The sequence below is a fragment of the Cataglyphis hispanica genome, chromosome 2 (assembly GCF_021464435.1).
Source record: "Cataglyphis hispanica isolate Lineage 1 chromosome 2, ULB_Chis1_1.0, whole genome shotgun sequence".
Taxonomy (NCBI): Eukaryota; Metazoa; Arthropoda; class Insecta; order Hymenoptera; family Formicidae; genus Cataglyphis; species Cataglyphis hispanica.
Window position 1 is genome coordinate 4,949,913 of NC_065955.1, and position 22,290 is coordinate 4,972,202.

General features: G+C 30.3%; 3 protein-coding genes across 5 annotated transcripts; all 3 read left to right on the top strand.

The window, feature by feature from the left end:
- Window positions 1-7,975, top strand: LOC126858166 (GATA zinc finger domain-containing protein 10). 3 transcript variants are annotated; one of them, XM_050608269.1, is made up of 4 exons: window positions 1-144; window positions 867-969; window positions 1,069-1,266; window positions 1,425-7,975. In XM_050608269.1, the coding sequence occupies exons 2-4, from the start codon at window positions 874-876 to the stop codon at window positions 3,042-3,044; spliced, it is 1,914 nt and encodes a 637-aa protein (XP_050464226.1). In that variant the 5' UTR covers window positions 1-144; window positions 867-873; the 3' UTR covers window positions 3,045-7,975. The 3 variants fall into 3 exon arrangements, with proteins under 3 accessions (XP_050464226.1, XP_050464235.1, XP_050464218.1); XM_050608278.1 differs by lacking the exon at window positions 1-144 and adding an exon at window positions 272-442; XM_050608261.1 differs by lacking the exon at window positions 1-144 and adding an exon at window positions 477-709.
- Window positions 7,976-9,492: 1,517 nt separating this feature from the next.
- Window positions 9,493-17,050, top strand: LOC126858248 (uncharacterized). Its single transcript, XM_050608427.1, has 5 exons — window positions 9,493-9,752; window positions 14,036-14,360; window positions 15,154-15,387; window positions 15,673-15,908; window positions 16,188-17,050. Exons 1-5 carry the CDS (start codon window positions 9,716-9,718, stop codon window positions 16,412-16,414), a joined length of 1,059 nt encoding a protein of 352 aa, XP_050464384.1. The 5' UTR covers window positions 9,493-9,715; the 3' UTR covers window positions 16,415-17,050.
- A 1,785-nt stretch (window positions 17,051-18,835) lies between these two features.
- Window positions 18,836-21,384, top strand: LOC126858242 (uncharacterized). Its single transcript, XM_050608413.1, has 5 exons — window positions 18,836-19,092; window positions 19,397-19,670; window positions 19,962-20,231; window positions 20,559-20,803; window positions 21,183-21,384. The coding sequence occupies exons 1-5, from the start codon at window positions 18,836-18,838 to the stop codon at window positions 21,271-21,273; spliced, it is 1,137 nt and encodes a 378-aa protein (XP_050464370.1). The 3' UTR covers window positions 21,274-21,384.
- Window positions 21,385-22,290: the final 906 nt, after the last annotated feature.

The window sequence follows — 22,290 nt, forward strand, 5'->3', positions numbered from 1 at the left end:
CGCATGATCAGCGCGCGAGCCTCCGGGAAGATAATAAACAAAAGGAACGATGGGGATGATCTCCCATGAATTTGTCCGATAATGTGTCGCATCGGGTCCGTGGTCGTTTGAGCGTTTTTACTTTAACGAAAGACTACCACGGGGGTAAGTTACTACGGAGAAAAAAAAATTGTATCGGTTTTCATTCGAGATGCGCGATTCGGGACTCGCGCGTCGCCGACAGCTCGGCGAGAAGCGAATTCGTCGTGATTTTGGGGTTATGTCGACGAGGCGCGCGGTAGCCTTGGCCGCGTGCGAACGACCTCGATTGGTCGGAAATGTTCTCGAAATCGTCCTTCTCCCTTCGTATCGCGTTACATAATTGTTTGTCCGTTTGTTCGCGCGACATTCACGGCATCCCCGGGATCCGCGATCTGTCATAACGTGCTACTCCGACCGCTCGGTATTGCGCCATATTGATAGCAAAGTGTTTTTATAACTGCGATTTTGTGTTTCTCGAATGTTTTGTAATATCGTCGGCGTACAGCGCGGGTCGCGAAGTAGAAATTCTCGAAATAAATTTGGGATCTTGAACGATGAAAATTGCACATACGATGTGTGCAATAAATCGTACTGATATAAAATAATTTCGAGATCTAATGGTTTCATCCATAGATGCTTATACGTTGTCGGGGATTAGAATTAAGGATTGTGTAGATCGTATTTGCATGTAAATGATTCTGATAAATAAGTTAATCGCTATTCTTCAATTCGTCATTCATATCGCTGATATTGAAGATTTTATATGTGAAAAAATTGCATTTTGATAGCACAGATAAAAAGTTATTTATATGAGTTATTTTTATGGTTGATTCAATTATTTTCAGGTGCAAAATGACGGAAAGTGGCGTGCCCAGAATGAAGCGCAATGGTGCGCGACTTTTTAAAAATCCCCCACAGCCACATATGTGTATACAAGATTTTATACAGGTATTATATCATTATAATAACAGTGTGATTGTAAGAATATATTGTTTACATAACTTGCAAGAATTGAGTGTGAATGTTATATAAATGTCTTTGATCTAGGGCACTACTGCACCATGTTATGTAAACGTACTGTCTTGGGATAAAATTGCGATGCCTCGTAAACCTTCACTGCCCGTGCCACTTTACGGAGGTATGAGAGTGCCACCACCTCGCACAAAAACAGAAGCCATTGTATTTGCTGTAATGGCCAATCCAGAAGTCCTACGAATGAGTGGCAAGAACGCTCAAGATCCAAAGGTAAATAATGTTCTTCTATTTATAAAAAATTATCTATAGAATAATAAAATTTATAAAACTTTTATTAGAACTATTTTTTATTAATTAATACTTGATGAAAGAGAGAGAGAGAGAGAGAGAATAATCCATTTATCACATATGTTATTATTTTCTACCAGAGGCGTATGATCTTTATCGAGTTACTACTAGACTTCGTAGAAGCAATGAACGCAGGAATTTTCTTCAATCGTCATTATACAATTCTAAAAGATCGAGATATCACAGGCGAGCTGAAGGAAGTTTGGAACGCCGTGTTAGCCATTCGTGATAGCGAACAACGTCCGCCCCAGCAGGAAACCTGGATCGATGCTCAACCTTCTATGTCGCAGTATCCTCAGTATTCGGAACAGCAGCAGCAGCAGCAACAGCAGCAAGAATACACTCCACAACCGCCGCAGTATCACTCGAGCATTGCATATGGCAGGCCTATTAGTAATGAAAATATGCACTATGACAGTTATAGTCATCAGCCTCAAAATCCGATAATTACCAAGAACGAGCCGATCTTCGTATCCGGTTCTATTATGTCGCCAAAAAGAATACAAGTACTCTCACTTGATCCTTACAATTACCGGGAACATGGCAGAGAAGAACAAATAGTGCAAAATATTATTACGGCGCAGCACCAGTTTCAACCTAGACAAGCGTGGCCCCAGTATGTGAATACTAAATATATGCATCCGAATTCGAATCTGCCATATGGGTCGGCCGCAAATACTCCTCCGGTGATTAATTCTCCAAACCCGATCAAATCTTTTCAACCATATGCTGCTTATCAACAACAACATCAGCCACATATGGATAACGCAATGCACGTTGATATTCGCAGAATGCAACAGCACCCACAGCAACCACAAATGCATGTAAATACTGTACAACCACAACACGAGCAACCTGGGACCTTCAATGTACAAAATAATGCACACAGAACGGGTAGACCGCATATGGGAGTGGTTCAGAAGAATAATGCTACAAAGAGACAGAATTCACCTATGCACACTTCTTGTACAAGTTGCCAAACGAAAGAAGATCAATCCTTTACAAAGCCGAAAAGTCCCGTTAAAGTTCTTCAAAGAGAAACACTGACAGAGCGGCAGGATATAACTAATCATACGGAGAACAATAAAGTTTCAGTAGAAAAAACAGAGGAACCGAAGACTGCTTTAGTGATTTTTGACAGAATTTCAATGACAGATCTAAATGAGGATCTTAAAAAGGATGATGAAGTCGTGGTTGCGGATACATCGACAAAGAAAGAAGACATCGATAATCAGGAAAGAGTGTGTACCATTGATGATCCGCCGTTATGCGAGGAGAAGAATTCTGTAAAATTAGATAAGCCTACAGAAACGAAGGAGACGGAAGCAATGCAACAATCAACTGTTCAGAAGAATCCTAACAAGTCCAGAAGTAATGCTCGAACGCGAAAAATGATGAGAGATAAGCATAATTCTCTTGTGTCGGAGAGTCCGAAGCGCTCGCAACCAACGATGAACAGCATTATTAAGAGTGTGTTTAAGATTAACCCGAGCGGATCTGGTGAAGAGACGTTCAACAAAAGAAAAGCAAATGGCCAAACGAAAACGGCTAATGGTAAAGCGACGTGCGAAAACGAGGAACAGGGACAAGGATACACGATATTAAAGAAGGAGGCTCAGCAAGAAATAGTGAGTGAAATTGCTCAGATATCCATTCAAGACTGCAAAGACACGACCGATGTCGGTCCCGTGCTCTCGTGATAGCCTGGCTGGTACGCAGTTATGCTGTCGCGCGATCGAGAGCTTTGATGTAAATAGATAGAACATTATTCGATGAGAAGTCACGAAAAAACGAAAGATACTGAAGGGTAAAGGAGAGAGAAGGAGACACGCTTTTGACGATTGAAAAACTTACAGAAGAGATATTTCGAGTCTTTTCACTCGATGGAATCTACGCGTCTTCCTTGGAAAAACTTTGACGATCGAATATCATCGCGCAAATAGCTAACATTATGGACATATTCATAGTGTGTGTAATTCTACAAATGCGGCGAATCATTGTCAAAGTGCCGTTGAATTTTTCGATAATCGATATCTGAAAACACTGTCTATAGAAGACACTTCGATAGTCGATATTTTAATTCTTGGTGATCCACAACTTTTCGAAGATTGCAGAACTTACTTTGAAGTTTTTTATTTTTAAAGAATTTATGTTTCTTGAAAGATTTGAATAAACTCAAGAACTCAAAATAAACAAGATAGCAAAGTGGATCATTAAGAATTAATCAGCAGGCTGTGAGAACTGTTGCGAATGTATATTATAATGTATATTATACTGGAGTAACAGTGCTAGAATAAAATCAACATGTCTATTTATCAGCTATCATCGACTATGGAAATGTCAAGAAAGCCATTTGTTTGGGTACAATTTGAACTTTAATGTACAGTTTAATTAATTATTTTTTACATGTAGCCATATTTAAAACATAGATTTTCTTTTATTTTGTTTTTAATAGCAGTTCAATATAATTCGATTATAATTTTTATATCTTTGTAGTTATTACTACGAAGATATTGCAAGGTTCCAAAATGTCACAAGACATTTGCTATGGTGGAATTTATTAGATTTTTGTTTAATTAAATTAAATTAGCCAATGAAATGACAAATTCAATTTTCTTTCTATTTTAGATTTTATAGAAAAATAAGTGTTGTCTCTTACATAAAGTGATGATACATAATTTGTTAAATGTTTAAGTTTTGATTTAAAACAGATATATATAGAATGAATGAAAATGAATGTATGTATGCATGTGTGGTGTATGTGCGTGTATAACACTCTGAGCAGAACTAAATAATTTGTTTGGTATTATTATTGTACCCTGTATCCACTACGGCGATGAATGCGATCACTTGAGAGCACGAGCTCACATTTGCTAATTGAAATCCGTCTATCTAATAATCAATCTGCTTCCAATATTTCGCCGCAAAAGAGAGCCAGAAAAACAAAGAGAGTGATATTAAAATACTTTTAAGTGTACGAGATAATCTGGGACGCGTCCTAGTGTCGTCCCTGCGCACGAAAACGAATTGAGATTCACTTTGGATAAGACTAAGCGCCAAAGCTGGGTAAAACAAGCGCGGTAGTCGAGTGAAGAGATACATTTATGTGTTATTTAGGAGACAACGGTGTCCAAGTATTATGCAACGTGAAGTTTATTGTCGAGAATAATGCTTCAGTGAAACATTCGACGTAATCACGGATGTATGCAAAATCAATTTTATGATATTAAGAATCTTTGCTAAGTAATGAATCATGTGATAGTTCATTGAACCGCTAATAGCTATTCGGAGCTATTCGCTCTGTGATTGAAATATGTGAACCAATGTTTTACCCAGCTTCGTTAAGTATACAGCGACATTGTCGACAGTCTACCACTAGAAAGAGATGGTAGGTTTAAGCCGCAGTAATTATTACAAAACGAGTATTGTTTTAGATTAACGAGAAAAGAAGCATTTTATTATAGAATGTACAATCTGATCATCTCTCGTACTTATCTTTCTACAAAACAATCGGAGAAGTCCCTATCGAAATTCGCATAACTTCTTTAGGAACGTACAGTCAGCGTTCTTTAATCTTATCCTATTTATCTTGGCTGTCAAGAACAATATCAAATCTTCTAATAAAGATCTGTTATTTATATATTACTTTATATTTATACATATGGAATTTAATTCGAACAATTGACATTTTAATATTACATTTTTATTGAATTAAACAATTCAAAAAGAATCGGACAGTGACTCGCTGATCACGTTCGTACAAAAAACTTTTATCTAAAATTTTCAATTGTAAATTGCATTTCAGTTTCTTTAATGTCATTCATCTTTTAGTTTAAATAATCACCTTTCTAAGCGTCAAATACTCTAAAGTCATTTACGCGATTTGTAGAAGACAGAAAATCTGCAATCACAAACTCGTATAATCTCTAATAGTTGAAAGAATGTACAGGGATATCGTAAAATAATTGATCTGAGGAAATATGCTTCTCAATTGGATATTCTACCTGTTTTATCAGCCTAAGAAGAGAGATATGCGTCACATACAACCTGATCGAGACTAATCGGACAATTATTGCGCTTATATAGACATAATCATCCAATTAGCTCTCGATTAGATACGACTGCGTCGTGTACATTATTTTCCTATTTAATGCGTTAAGCGACGTCTAAATGAATCGTACATTAGCGATCTTGTCTCCGAAAGATGAACAAAAACTGAACAGTTTTAGTGAAACGTAATGTTTAAAGCGTTAAGTAGCCATCTATGCTAACAGTCAGTCTTCTGCAGGCATAAAAATAGTATTTGGCCTCCATTGTAGACGATGTACTGTCGTTATACTCTAACAGTTTTAACACAATTGCCGCCACAATAAAAGTGGTGGATAAAACTGCCATTTTTAAATTGAAATAGTTGGAAAGAGTCGATTTTTAATCGCGCAATTAGTGCTACGCACGAATCATGTGTAATAATCAATTCGTAAATCTAATTATTAATCGATGAAGTCGACTTAATTTTTTTTCCAGCTCCATCCAGAACTTTACAACTCAGGATGAACCTTTTTTTACGATCCGTTTCATTTCCGATTAGTTTTATGATAAGAGCAAATGATATTTGTATTTAATGAGATTTTTGACCAATCAATCGTTCTTACGCGTTCCCCTGAAGTCGGCTTCATTAAAAATATATTTTTATACTTTATAGTTTATAGTGTGAATTTTCAACCGAGAATATAAACGTTTAGGAATTGTGAGATTATTCTTAAAAGCACACACACATTATTTTTTTACAAACATAAAATATGAAATTCTACTATGCAGTGTAGAATTAAATTACTACTTATTCTTAATTACGCTGTGAATTTTTCACTTTTTGTTATTATAAATGTTATCTAATTTGTGAATTTATTTTTATTTGCATATCTTTAATTTCTAATATAATTTAAATACAGATTAAACAATTATTATTTTGGTAACTTTTATTCTAAAGAAAAAAGCGCGATTTTATTGGTTTTCATTATAAAAAACTTTTTTAAAAACTAGTTCTAATTTATTTAAAAAAAAATTGTAAAAGTATTATTATATTTTTAGAATAATACTTTAAATGTGTCATCTACGAGTTAACAAGTTAATGGCATTTGAAAACGGCATTTTTATAGGAAAAAAATTCTCTTCGCGATTTTATCATTCTCTGAATACATATTCTAGGTGTATTACTAGCTAATAGTTTTAAGATATCTGATTCGGACTACTACAGGGAGACTCTTTGCAACTATTTAAATTTGCGAACCGCACTTTTATCATGATCCTTGTGTCGCATGTTTCGATATTTTAAAATTTATTTGTCAACTGTTTGAATCAGAAAATCGCCTACTCTCCAATTTTATTTTCAAATATTAGTCATGTTTGTTCAGCGGGTTCTCGAGGTGCTTCATAACGTTAAAGATCTCAGTTCGCGATTACTTGTTTATATACAGTAGCACGGAAAAGATCATAATCCGCAGAGAGACATGAAATTATACAAAAGCAAAGAGAGAAGATGAAACATGTCGCATAAAATGTGATGCGAAAATACCTCGATTACTGGAAAATTGCGATTTTACAATCGGCTGAATTCTCCTAGAAACGGTGTGAGAATAAGGCTGTGTAATTATTATATTGCGACCTGAGTCCTTTCTATACATGATATAAGAATTCTTTTATTTAGTGCACACTAAGCGTTCCTTTATACATCGATTTGATCAAGCAATGGCAAGCGAATCGAATGTCTTATATCGCGCGCAATTTTTACACAATTGAATATGAAACTCTAAATGGAATAATCATATAGACTTTCGAGAAATCAGAGATTGAATGATGATATATCCTCATGAATTTATGAGATGTGATACATTTTTGATCGCATCTTCTTTTCTCTCTCCAAGTATGTGAATGGATTTCATTAAAATTCAAAACATTCGTTATACTCTCGCGAAAAGCAAAGTTTTGTTAATGAAGAACAAATGTTTTAAACAAAAGAATGAGATTTATTCTCATATGCAATTATTAAAATGATCTCTAACTATATATAATTTTGATTTTGTTATATTTATCGATAAAAATAAATATCAAATTTTACAGATTGTTTTTCTTTTTTCAATTTTTTTTTTTTATCGAATATACGATGGCGCTTAGTGTGTTGGCAGACGTTTATTTATAAGTTTATTGAGATAAATTAAATTTGCGTATCTTTTGCAATGCAGATCTTTAATAACAATACTGAAACAGCGTGATTTTAAGTACTTCTTTTAAATCTTCAGAGAGAGAGAGAGAGAGAGAGAAAGAGAAAGAGAAAAAGCAGCGCATTCAAATGCGGCCACGAATTTTGTCAGTTTTATGACTTTATTACGGCATTTTTCTTTTAATTAATTACAATTCTATAGCAGCTTGATCCGTTTCTCGGCCAAAACTTCCTCGATTTCCTCACCGCGCCTCATCTGATTATTGTTAATAATATGTATTCAGTATTCGTGTTATTTTGGATTCTTATTATATTATTGTCAGGTATATATAAATATATTATGGTTTATTTTATCACTATTCCCACGAACAATGTACTCTATGATTCTATAATACATGGTTTTTCTAAAGTTTATCTAGTATCATTGCTCATTTTATTATCCGCTTAATTTTACAGTTTTACTGAATCAATTAATTTTCCAAATATATAATAGTGATCTCTCGTAATCTCTATTTTGTTATTTTCCACTCTAAGATAAATCTAGAAAAAATTTTTCTTAAACACAGTCACGAGAAAGGTTATCTCTATTGCGCTAGATATTAATGCATATAAATACTGGCTGTATTACATTGTGTCAATCAGAAACTCAAATTTTGTTAAATGAAATAAACTTAGCAGTTAATTTCTTAAGCAATGATACATATTTTTCCATTATCAATAATTTTTTACAATTTTACTGGCAATATTTTGATTTCACGTAATCAAAGTCGATTTTAATAAACTTTTGTGGATGCATATATACATATATTTGACGTATCTATAAATGTACACAAATTTATATTTGACTTGGCTCATTAATATTTGATATTGTAAGATTTAAATTTTTACTCGATGAAAATATTTTTCCATCAAAGATTACATATTTATATTTTATATTTTAGTTCATAATTTTATATCTTTTATATTTCTTAAAAATGAATAGATTATAATCGAAACAGACAGCAGTAAAAATACAGCTCGATTCATAATAATCAACTTATACTTTTGCTATCACGTGGGAAGACCATTTCGATACTTGGTCCCGCGTAGAAAGATTCACTGGAAGAACGAAGGTGGGAGGACCTTCCTCTTCCGCTTGTCAAACGAGTCGATGACTCTCACTCGCTAGACTATTGCCACAAAATGAAGTCGATTTCTGTCGACCACCTGTCGACGTTAATTTGCGAGAGTGACGTGGGCTTTTCTGGTGTGAAACGGCGATTTGCGCGAGCAATCATAATTTAGTGGATAGTGCAAGATTCCCTTTCAGCGAGATTGAAAGCGACAAAATTTTAGCACGCGACACGGCACAATCCGCGAGTACATTCGCGCGACGCTTACGTCCGATTAGAATGAATGATTAGGAACATCTTCCGTATTTTCTTGATGTGAAAGCGACGTGATATCACGTGCCACTTTTACCCCGTGCATTCAAAAATAGATTTGGACATGCATTATGTAACATAAAACAAACAAGCTTTCATTTGCAAGTCTCATGTTGCAACAAATTGCGCTAAATGATCCAAAAGATTATGCTAAACATTCTAATGATTAACTTCTTCGTATTCGCAAATAAAATACTTTGTAAATAAGAAATCGAATTTTTAATTTTTGCCCCACAGTCTAACTATAAAAAATTTTTAATATACAAATTATAATATTTTTTAATAAGAAAAGATAATAGTTTTTTTGAAGTCAAATACGCATCAGAAGATTGTTTGGAAAATTCACATTGAAAAGAAGAATTTTAATGTATTTCTTTGCAATCATCAGTCGAACATACATCGTCCTTGCAAAGGAATACGCTGATGTTCTTTAGGTGGGACAGCATCCATTACGAACAGCATGTGGAAGGGAAAGAGAAAGTGGAAGGGGATCCTTTCTCTAGAAGTGCGACTGGAAATCGACTTCTGTAAGAGAGTTCCGTCATGTAACAAGACATATAAATGTTAGTACGATATCGAGACTTGCAGAGAATACATCTCGTACTAATCCTTGATCACACGAGATTTTATTTTAATTTTATTATTCTATTTGTGAACTGAAGTCTGTGTTGCACTTATAAGTGGACCGCTGTTATCTAGTTTTAACGTGATCAAGATAAAAGAAATTAAGATGACCAAAAATTTACCGGAGAATATTTCTGTAGAAGGTCAGTTATTTTACATGAAAGGGATAGTTTTTGGTTCAATTTTAATAAAGAAAAATTTATCAGCCAGATATCATTAAAAATTACTTCATAAATTTGTATGAAATGATGTGAATAATTTTAGATATTCAATTTTTTTACTATTACATATTATGCATATTATGGTTAGAGTTGGAGTTATCGACATTAATTTCAATTTTTTTTTTTTTTTTTTTGATTAATTCTATTTCTCTTCAATTAAAATAAATTCAATTAAAATTAATTTGTTATTTTATTATATATATTCAATAAAACAAAAAAATACACGCACATATAATAAATTTTAACTGCATGTCTACAAATACATTTATAAATGTATGCTCACAATATCAAGAGAATTATTAATATAAGAAATATAAAACTTACTTAAGAAATAATAAAATAATCATATATAAGCTAAAAGAGGTCACGAAGGTTTTGCGAAACATATGAATGTTATCAAGAATCAACTACATTCTCTTTTAAGGTTGTATCTAACGTAAAAATTTAGAGATATATTTTTTTTCTTTCTTCCACGTATTCACGATGAGGCATTATGTAAGACTCGGATCGTGTACTAAATTATGTACATGATTGAATGAATCGAAATTATATAATAAAATTTTTTTCTTCGAGAACATAAATCGTTAAAACATACTAGATATTTGCAAATAATGTGTGCGTCATTACTAATTCGCATTGCCAATTGAAAAAAATAATAAAAATTATTATATTATTTTTTGAAAACTTGATTAGAGAAAACAATTAGATAAATATTAGAAAATATATGAACAATATATATAAAATTTATATGAATTAATATGAAGTCACTTATTTGCTGCTAGATATATGTTTGACTTAGCACAGAAGAATTTATGTAAAAAAGATTGGAATTTATGTAAAAAAGATTTCCCTTCCGTTTTCATCTAGCATTAATTAAGAACCAGTGCTATTTAAAAGTATGAATAGAATGCCACGATCTCAACTTATATTCTCTAGTATTTATTACAACACTTGTCCCATTAAAATTAGAGGATGTTAAAGGAAGTCGCATGCTTGTAAAGCAAGAACATAAAAAATGATTGGACGAACAATTTTGCATCTTAACAATTTGCAGATCAAACAATTTGATAAGCTTTAATTTTTCTAATTAGCATCGCAAACATTTTTTATGCAAATTTATATGCAAATTTATCATAACTTTCAACAGATATCTCCCAGTGTACTATGTCTTAATTAAGCTTAATTTCTGGCAACACGGCTTATCGATATTTATATAGTAGTGCATAAAATGTTGCTCCGAGTGCACCCCAAAATTGGGAGAATTGCAAAATTCAGAGTAATTCTTTGATTCTAATATATATAAGTATATAATATGACAGTGAAAATACAACAAAAATCGAATGTTTGCTATTATTTCGTGACAACAGACACATAATATATATTAAATAAAGTTTCATATGAAATATTTGGCAGCAATAATCGAGGATAGTTTTGCTGTCACGATGTGATAATAACACGATATAAAACACACTTGGTATAAAGATTAATAGATGCAAAAATATGAACAGGAAAAACATCGGTAATATTATTATGTTGTTAACATTGACAACCAAGTTTTTGTAGTAGTGTTCAAGTATTTTTAATTTTCCAGGCATAATGTACCTTGCACTGATATTTTGTTGAGCATGTAGAGTAAAAAAAAGATATTTTCTTAAGTCCTTCTCAAGCTATCAATTAAGTTTAATACAAACTCGATCCGTTCAGCTGTTATTGAGAACTGATAATCTCAGATACACTCAACTGACCGATTAGCGTTGTTACTTTTATAAAATCTTAATTGTAATAAATATAATGTTCGAGATTGCAGCAATCTCGATCTTCGCATGTGTTGACGCGCGACCGCGTCACGTTGCCGCCGCACGCGCGATGCGAGGCAGCGTTTCTGCGACCGAGCAAAAACGCGCGGCATCAATAAATACCCTTCTCGAAGGACCTAAGATGAAATTGTGACAAACAAGTCACATAAAAACTGTCGACGGAAGTGAGAAAATTTCGGGAATTCTGGATCCTTCGAGAAGGCGATCTTATAAAAGTAAGAGCCGACAACCGAGCTCGGCGCAGTCAAGTCCGCTAAGAACAATCGACGTGTACACGCTATCCTAGTGATAACAGAAATTCGGTTTCGTGGAGAAATATTCGTTTCGTTCGCGCTTTCCGCGGCACGCTCGCTCGCGCGTCCACATCACATTCGCACACATATAACAAGTATTCATAAATACAATAAATAAAAAATAAAGTGTTCATACAAGCTTTTTTTCATTTAAAAATACACATAATTATTTATCAATATTATAATATAATTATTTATTAATTTTTTATAAATAGCTGTTTTATAAAGACAGTTAATAAAATGATTAAAATGCAATCAGAATTTTAAAAAATATACAAATCATTGCGTTTGACAATGTGGCGGGTTGCTTATTAGCGTTTTAAAATTCTTAGCCAGATTATAAAATATTTTATTTTCTACCATGATTTAAGAATGTTGCCGCACTTTATAAAATACTTAAATGTTATAATTATTCATTATTTTATAAAATAATGAATTATGTAATCTAATTACGACAATATATACAATATGTGCATAATATATGTATAATATAGCATATGTATAAGTTGAATCTTTATAAATGATTGTGAGGTGAGCTGGGGCTACCGTATAAAGAACAGAGTTTATCTTTTTTCGTCAATGTGGAGAAAAAAAGAGTCTGGATTAATGTCCAGCCAATTCAGATTTGTTAGTTCAGCTATAAAAAAACAGACTTATTGATATTAGATTTATATATGTCAATACAAGTATTTAGATAAATAAATTTTAAAATAATGAAGTTTAGAATAATTATTTTTTCCTGATGTTGAATTTCTTTTATTTATTTGAAAGAATATAACAGAGATTTACAAAATTTGTTTATAAGTTTATAAATCCTGCATTTATCAATACAGATATTATTTAACTACACAGAAATAATACACATTAGTTTTATTCTCATTTATCACGCAATGTCTCGAATATCTTGAAATGAAGAGACACACGTGTCTATTCTTATATTCTTATTTCAAGGTACTATTTTGTGGATACAATATGACAAAACGTGCATATAGAAAAATGTTTGGAAAAATAATTGCAAAGTTTCTGTTTGAAAAGTGAAAGTTTACATATCGAAGAAAAATTCCCATGTCAATATATTATTTGATTATAATGTTTACCGTAAATATATTCCGAATGTCAATTTTTGATTCACTTTCACCAATGCCAAGCTTCAGTGTTTTAACATTCGCTGCTTTTTTTAAGAATGAAATAAAATCAAAATATATGTGTATATATATATATATATATATATATATATATATATATATATATACTAAGTTTTTAATTTTTATGAGATTTATATATTTATTATTTTTTCTTTTTAAAACATTTATCGAAAATTATTACTTTTGTGTAGATATTTGTGCGTAATAAAAAAATATATATATATATATATATATATATATATATATATATATAAAGAGAGAGAGAGAGAGAGAGAGATTTTTTTGTCAATAAGAGATATTGTTATATTGCTGTAAGTTTACAATTATTTTTGGCATGATGATTACGCTCGCAATTTGTTTCATTGTTATCCGAGCAATCTTATTTTGCCATACATAATTGCATAGGACGTACGCATTATGTCAGATTGTTAAAATTCTGAATTCTTTTCTTTGATTCTATTCACGTGCACATACACAGATGTCAACAACGTTGATCGCACTTTTTTACATGCGGAACATGTTCAATCGACTTGTGCGATCGCGATCACACAACATCGTTACACGCATCCTCTTGTTCTACCGAGCGTGGTTTTGGAAATACCAAATTGTGTGCTTCACACAATAAATGATTCGAGCAGGAATTTCATTTAGGATGTCAGCTTAGTTATATATATATATTCATATTTAGTTTAAATGCTTATTTCAAAATATTGACAAAGTCTACAATATGATTTACAAATAAATAGCGCATATTGCTATATTCTAATACTACGACAATAAAACAAAAAAAAATGTATATTAAATTAAAATTAGATACAAAGAACATAGCAAAAACACACGCGTACACACGTGATTTAATATTTATAAATAAAATATTTAGAAATATAATAATTTCTTGCTAAATTTTATTTTAAATTTTCGCAAGCATAATATTTTCGATAAAATTTCAGACGTGGTGGAGAAACGAATGCGTATCATTCTTAAGGAAGGCGCTGAGACTCTGATGGATTTTGAATCTGTAAAACCAGAATTGCCATCGTTTTACGATGAAAAAAAATTCCGACTTGGTCAGCAAGCTTTCTACAATAATGTTTTTTCAATGATGATTGCAAAACTTTGCGGTCTGATATCTCTCCTGGCAATTTCGACCATACTTAACGTAGTTATGTTTACCAAAAAAAGCGGTACACCTTGTTTGGCGTATCGTAGATATGCGTTGACAATTCTTCACACATTTATATGGCATGAAAAGGATCCTCACGGCAAGCCCAACGAGTACGTAAAATTCAAATAAGAACATGAAAGTGTCACAGTATAAGAAAAACAATTGAAAAAGTACATGCATTAAATAAAAGTAATATTAAGAAAAATATTTAATTTGAATATGAGATAAATTTATAAAATTGCTAAAAATGAAAATAGTTGAATTCTTGCATGCAAAAATATCTGTTGATTTGATTATACCATTACACACAAAATTTCCGATACGGACAAAAAATAAGTAGCTCGACTTATGAAATTATTTAAGTTTTCGTGCTTTGTGTTTTTATCCATCGCGCAGACAAACCGATTATAAGATATATAGGCATCATAGCCATTGATATAATTAACGATAACAAATATTAATTAACGTATAACGAATTAGAGATAAATTGATGCGATAAATTTGTGTAAACATGTAGATCTATTTTATTAATTTCTATAATATTTTTATAAAATTATTTTTGTAATTAATTTTATATAAAATAAACAAAATTAAAATAATAAAAAAATAATAAATAATTAAAATTTTCAAAAAGAAAACTGTATATCTATCTTGACAAATTCGATATTAAATTCGATAAAAATACAAGTTTATAAATGATGTGAAATTTTCAATCTACATAGGAAAAAAGTTATGCGTTTAAATAATCAAGTTTGAATTAAACTTTGGATGTTGAATATAATGTGTGCGTGTGAATAATATATAATATTTATATATATTTTTCGAAAAATTTTTTAACAATATAATGTTATTATTACCTTCTTCATGATACATATGTTATGCAGCAACATGAACTTATTGTAGATTCTTGGAGTCCTTGAAAATTGTGCGGAGAAAGCACTGTGTTGCATTCAGACGAAGTACCGAGGCTGGCGTTCATAAACCAACGCAATTGGATATGGCACTTGCTCAATTTGGATTTATCGGATATACTATGATAAGCGGAGAATATCTAGGAATAAAAACTACTGCCGAAGAAATGGAAGGTGTGGTGCATCTCTGGAGAGTCATCGGGAGCATGCTCGGGATGGACGACAAGTTGGTATTTCTACTTTTTCTATTGCATATAGTGTAGTAAAATAATGAAAATGTAAACAAAAGCGGATAATTGTAAAAAATTTCGCTTTTTTTAACGTTCCGCAAAATATTATAAATAAGTTTATAAATTATATATATTATAAAGAAAAAGTTTTTTACGGATATTATAATACAAACATAAATATTTAATATTTTTCGGAATTTCTTATCTCTTTCTATATAATAAGATATTTTTGTCATATATATTTATGTAATGTTTTCACATAAACATCTTTGTTCTTCTAGATACAACCTCTGCACGGGAACAGTTGAAGAAACTCGTGCTCTTTGCCAAAGAATATTGGAAGATGTATTCGTGCCCTCTCTGGCAAAAAAGAATGATCATTTCGATGAAATGGGCAACGTGATGTTACAGAGCTTCTGGCCCATTAACTTTAATATTGATCCGATAGCATTCATGACGTTCACATTTCATTTGGCCTCTTCGACTGCGCGCAACAATAATCACTATATCAAAATAGGTAACTTTTCAAGCTCGAATAAATGTTTAAAATTTTTAATTCCAAAGAAAGATGTGACAAAATTAAAAAAAAATAGTATATAAAAAAACTTATTAATATGTGTGTACATATAATGTAACAAACTTTTAATCCCCCTTCTGGGAAAGACTTTTTGTGATTGAAAAATAAATAATTTTGATTCTGATTTTTAGGAGTGTAAAAAATGACAAATCTAATATACGTACATGATAGATGTAATTATTATTTATAAAGTAAAGATAACATAAAATATATTTTCAGATACTTCGACTATGCCGTTTTACAGCTGGTACTTATTCAATTTGCAACACTTCGTACTTAAATATTTAATGCGACCCAGTGCATGGTGGTCCTCATTTTTCCGTGCAATTTTGAATGCTTTAATGCGTTTATCAATTTTCCTTTTGGAAAAATATCCCTTCCTTGCTTGTTGGACTTTCGGAAAGGAGTATGCTAATGTCAGTATTTTTCATTATCACTTCGACTAAATTTTTAATCGAAATAAAAGGATTAACAGTTTTTAATCAAATTATATAAAAATTGTGAAATTTTATCAATTAACTAAGAGTTAATTAAGTGAGTAAACTGGCAAATAAGGGTCAAGACGCAAATATTGGTGCGCAAATTTATAATTACTAAAATATAATAAATATAATAATAAATTTACGCACCTTGACTATCTGCTAGTTTATCCACTTCATCATTCTAAGCCTATTGCTGTTATTATAAAATACTATGTAAAAAAGCCGCAATGTGACGTATATATAATTAATTAATTAATTATTTACTATATACATATTACGTATACAGAATAAGGATTGTTTGAAACAAAAAAATAAATATGTCGAATAAACTTTCTTGAAAAATAAATAACTATTGCTTTTAAAAATTAATATAGAAGGGAAAAACGCTCAAAACGTATGTATGTAATAAGAAAGACTTTTGTAATTATAATAATTATAGTTATCAATATAATTATAATAATTATAATCATTAAGATAAATTGTACTGAGGCTTCTAATATAATTGAGTAATATAAAATATATATATATCTATTTAAGACAATGTTAGTTATAATAATTATTTAATCCAGTTGCAATAGTTAAAATATTTTGCAGATAACATAAATGTTCAAAATATATTTTTTTACGGTTTTATATTGCTTACATCATAAGTTATGTTGTTATTGTTTTATATTTTTTAGTATATTAGTTATTAAGATTAATAAACAAAATTATTATACATTTTTCCATCTAGTTATTACAAAGAGAAAATAATTTTTATAAAATTTTCTATTATGCAATATGTTTCTTTCCCTCTCTTTCTCTCTCTCTCTCTCTCTCTCTCTTTCTCTCTTTACAATTTAATCCTTCAATACATGATTATTATATTTAATGAATATAATCATGAACGTAATCAATAAAAATTTTGCATTAAGGCTTCTAAAATTATGGTTGTAAGAAAATTTAACAAAATTAATTAATTAAAACTATATCTAAATTTTAATTAAAAATTAAACAATATTTATATATATGTATAGCATATATTGCATTTTAAATATCGATCACGAGATATCGATACTATCATGAAAACAACGATTATTACGTTAGACGTAACATTTCACATTGTACATTTTATATTTTACGACAATAACCATATAATCATAATTATAAAGATCATAAATTCCTTTTTAAATTTTGGAAAATCATTCCGTTTTAGCGCATGATGCCTGCTGGTAAATATTCTTCAATATGAAAAGTTAAACTATCTTTGATGATTCCAAAATTAATTTTGATTTACTAAATTGATATTATGGCTAAGCGCTCTAAAAAGTATTAAGCTATGATATTAAATGAGATTTTATAAACAAAAGCAAATTTATAAACAACGCTTACAAAAGAATTTAGTTTATCAGATTTATGATAAAATATTTATTTTATGTCGAATATAAAGAGAGTTTTCTTTTCTTTTAAATATTATATTAATTTTGATATAAAAATTAATGTTATAATAATTGAAATAATATTAACGGATAATTCATCAAATACATCTGAGAATTTTGTCAAGTCAAGTTTATTATTTATATTATTATTTATTAGATTAAACCACATACGTCATCAAATAATTAGCACAGTTAACAGAATTAGAGGAATAATAATAATCTTTTTATAGATATTTTTACGCTATAAATACATAGAAAAGATAATATTTTTTTTTTAAATGAATAAATTGCTTTACACATATTGTAATCAGTGAGACATTTACGAATGTGATCCATTTAAATACCACAATAATTACGCGGAACATGTAATTGTGTCTCGTCAAAACAATTTTTCTGTTTGCATACTTCTTCCGGTATATATAACAACGATGATTAATGAACGGTACAAAACAACCAAGCATGTCGGCAACAATTCGACATCGCGAAATAGTGCACAATTATTATGCACAAAAACATTATTATTGAATAGATGAAGTTATAATTGAAGTTATAATGAGACTATATTGGTGTAAATAATTTATATAAATGTAAAAAATTATTTGTACACGTAAATTTCGTTTTTTATATAAAAATATAGAAAGTATAAAATATTTCATATGTAAATTCCATTAATTTTAAAAAGTTTATATTAAAATATTTCATGTATTTTCCATAAACTTTAAAAAGTGTGACGAGAACAAAGTATATAAAATTTTTTAGTAGTTTGCGAAACTTATTTACAAACACATTTAATTAACTTGATTAATTAATATACATATATGTAATTAAAAAAATATTGTAAATAAAATAATATTACGATTTAAAATTTTTCAGCACGTTTCATACTATTTTATTTATATGCGAAAAATATTTAAAGAAAATATGTAATAATATTGCTTGTAAATAAAATAGGCACGGCGTTATATGAATGACGGCAGACGATCACAGCCCGATTAGTCGCAAAAATACAAGTTGCACCTGCGGATGGGACGTAAAGTTCGGTTATGGCGTGGCATACACGCTAGCCGTCTTCGAGGCGAAACGTCTCTTCGTAATCGCCTTGGAAATATTCGCAGAATGGCAGGTGATCCAATTCGCAGGTGGTTTCCAGCCAATCGCCCTCATCTTGGCGGAAGTGACTTTAGGATTGCCATGTGCCCTTATAACAGTACGCACCATACGCAGGTAACGCTCATCTCTATTCAATGGCGGATATAAATAAGTGAGACATTCGTGACACAATCGCGAAAAATATTCGGAGTGAGACATATCATTTTTCTTCCTCTATTTATATCATCTGTTATTTATTTAATATTTCACAAATCACTTATATATCTCGCGGAAAAATAAATAAAAAAGATAATTACTAATTGATTATATTTTTGTTAGAATTTTTTTATATACAATTTTTATATACAAATATATACAAATATTTTATATACAAATATTTTTTGATATACAAAATTTGTGATAACAGATATTCTTGCAGGCGTAATTTACCAAGATTTCGTACAAAGACTAAGTTAGTGCTAAGATGTCTTTTGATAATAATAATTATGTGTACCGCTATGAACACGGCGGCCTTAGCCTCAATAGGGTATCATGTCAGTGTAAGACAGAAGACGCTGGTCGACGTCTTCAACACATCCATGCGCCTATATGTTAGTGTAAAGTCGTACAAATATGCGATCGACGAGATCCAATTCGTACTACAATGTTGTGGTCACACGTCTTATACCGACTGGTTTCTTTTTGACTGGCAGGTAAGCTTTTCATATCTCTCTCTCTCTCTCTCTGTTTCGATCGCGAATTTATCGAAGTTATCGAAGATTTACGGAACGACGATAAATAATCGATTCGTTTTAATTGGTTCATACTGTCGTTATAATTTGATATTACTTTGCCACGTGATTTTATGTTTTTTTCTTATTTGATATCTTTGAGAATTTCAAATCATTAAAATTAAAATTTATAATACTTTCATATTAATTTATAATGTTATTATCATATATATGTAATGTAATATAATATTTGTGTGATATTTTTGATAAAAGAAAGTGGATTATGCGTCTCGGGAAGAAATGGCAGGACAAAACAGAATCTCGGACGAGGATTATAGAGATCTTGGAGTTCCTTTTAGCTGCTGTAATTTGCGCGTTGTGGCACCCTGTATGCACATGCAGATAATAGATGACAAAACAATAAACGTGAACGGCTGCGCGGAAATCATCAGCCCCATTCTTTTCAGAATCGTCATAGTCGCTTACGTCATGACTAGCACTTTAATCATTATACAAGTGTTACTAGTCTTTTTAATTACAAGAGTGCGTTATCTTACTTAATCTTATCCTCATCAAGTGCTTCCGAAACAAAGATTATATCTTATGTACAAATTAAATCATCTTAATTACTATGTGCAAATTAATTATATATTTAAATATTTAATTATATATATTATCATATTTTTAAAAAATTTGATTAATTTATCTTTACATTATATAACCACTTAATTATTGAATTAATACATTTGTATAACAAATAAGGAGAATTATTATGCAAGTTTTACAAATTTATAGTCTCTTAAAATCACCTTATATTAGGCAAAATATTCTTTTGATTATTTAAGCACGGATGCTAAATTATTATCGCAGATGGCCTGCAGATTCGTACCTCTCCAAACGTCCTCTTCCCAGGTAAGATGTACCGCTGCACCATTCACCACTATAAGCACACTTCCAAGGACTTATGTACAACGATTTTCTTCGGTTGAGAAATCCATCTGGCGTAAAAGAATGATGCATCGTCATCCATTGTCCACAAATGATGTCTGCATCAAGGAAAACAGAAAACATAGACTGCCTAAACGTAGTTGTTCTATTTTGAATTACAAAAATTGGTGAGAAGAAAATTTTTCTAATATAAAACTAGAGTTATTATTATTATAAATTTTTGAATTAAATAACTTTATTCAACAATTGCTTTTTTTAATCCTATAATTACTTTTTTTTTTTAAATATCTTTTTTTGGATATTTAATTTAAATATCGAATTAATTATATTTGAAAAACGTAATTTGATAATATTTGGAAATATTTTTGGATAAAAAATTTTGCAATTAAAATGTGATATATAATAAGAACAAGATGTGTTTGATTAAGATTTTTTAATGAGAATTATTCTGGTCAGAAATTATATGTAAAATTTCAATTCTTTAATTATTCGATATAAAATTGCGATCATAAACATGAAAGTAAAAGGAGATAATATTTTGATTAGCAATACTTGGGACGTAGCAAAAATAAAACCGAGCGTTCACGAAGAACATAGAATATCCGTGGAAAGTCTTCGCAGCAAATGTACACGTTGAAACTCCTGCTAATGATTCATAGATCCACATAGCCATTATAACGACTTTCTGATAAACTGCGCATTAACGACGGTAAAATACTAATTGCAATCAGAGGTAAGTCATGTCGCTATAGGCACACGTATACATACATATAAAATGAATGGCTTAGGGATAAGTAACTTTCTTTTCTGAAATTAAATATTTATTGACCTACATAATATAAAAGCTTAGTGTAGTACAAACATCAAATAATGACGAATGACTTTGTTTTATTCATATTTAAGTGCTTGAACGCGTATCTGTTTGTTAAATTTATTCAAACAATGATATCTTTCCTGTCTTTTCTAATATTTATAATAATTTCGTTTTTCGATCATACATCTTTAATACTGATTATTTAAAATATTATATTAAAAATATTTTATCATTATTAATGTGCTTTGAGATCTTTTTATTATAAATTTATTTTTATGTAAAATATTATATATATTTAATTTGAATTTTTATAAATGACTTTTCTATTTTTCTTCAATGTACCATAATTAGAATTATTTGATCATTATTTATGTTGAATATATGTGTTAATAGTTTAAAGATTTATGATATATAATTTTCGAAATTTGTTTTTCTTATTCTATTTTATCAACTTTCACAAATTCCTGAAAAAAGGTCGTAATTAGTTTAACAATAATTTGAAATTATCAACAAAAATAAAATTATCAAAATTTCGTTAATTATGAAAATAATAACAAGACATCGTTATTTCGTTGAGCAACAATCTTACGTTTTAAGGAAACCACATATATTTTAAGGAAACAAACAGATAGATAAGCTCACATACATTGTCCTTCTTGCTCGGTCAATATGTCACATTTAAATAGAACGGTTTAAAAATATATCACGTGATAATGCGTAAGTGCAATAAAAGTGTTCGTATCAATTAATAATAACGTTATAAATGTTAGAAAAAAATAGATAAGACAATACGGATAACGGGGGGGATACTTATATAAGTTAAACGCGCATTTTTATAAC

Coding starts and splice junctions, on each gene's coding strand:
- LOC126858248 (XM_050608427.1), top strand. CDS start 9,716: ATGACCAAAAATTTACCGGAGAATATTTCTGTAGAAG. Junction 14,361..15,153: donor CCTCACGGCAAGCCCAACGA/GTACGTAAAATT, acceptor AACTTATTGTAG/ATTCTTGGAGTCCTTGAAAA. Junction 15,388..15,672: donor ATGCTCGGGATGGACGACAA/GTTGGTATTTCT, acceptor TTGTTCTTCTAG/ATACAACCTCTGCACGGGAA.
- LOC126858166 (XM_050608261.1), top strand. CDS start 639: ATGGTTTCATCCATAGATGCTTATACGTTGTCGGGGATTAGAATTAAG. Junction 970..1,068: donor GTATACAAGATTTTATACAG/GTATTATATCAT, acceptor TCTTTGATCTAG/GGCACTACTGCACCATGTTA. Junction 1,267..1,424: donor AGAACGCTCAAGATCCAAAG/GTAAATAATGTT, acceptor ATTTTCTACCAG/AGGCGTATGATCTTTATCGA.
- LOC126858242 (XM_050608413.1), top strand. CDS start 18,836: ATGACGGCAGACGATCACAGCCCGATTAGTCGCAAAAATACAAGTTGC. Junction 19,671..19,961: donor GGTTTCTTTTTGACTGGCAG/GTAAGCTTTTCA, acceptor TTTTGATAAAAG/AAAGTGGATTATGCGTCTCG. Junction 20,232..20,558: donor TAGTCTTTTTAATTACAAGA/GTGCGTTATCTT, acceptor TTATTATCGCAG/ATGGCCTGCAGATTCGTACC.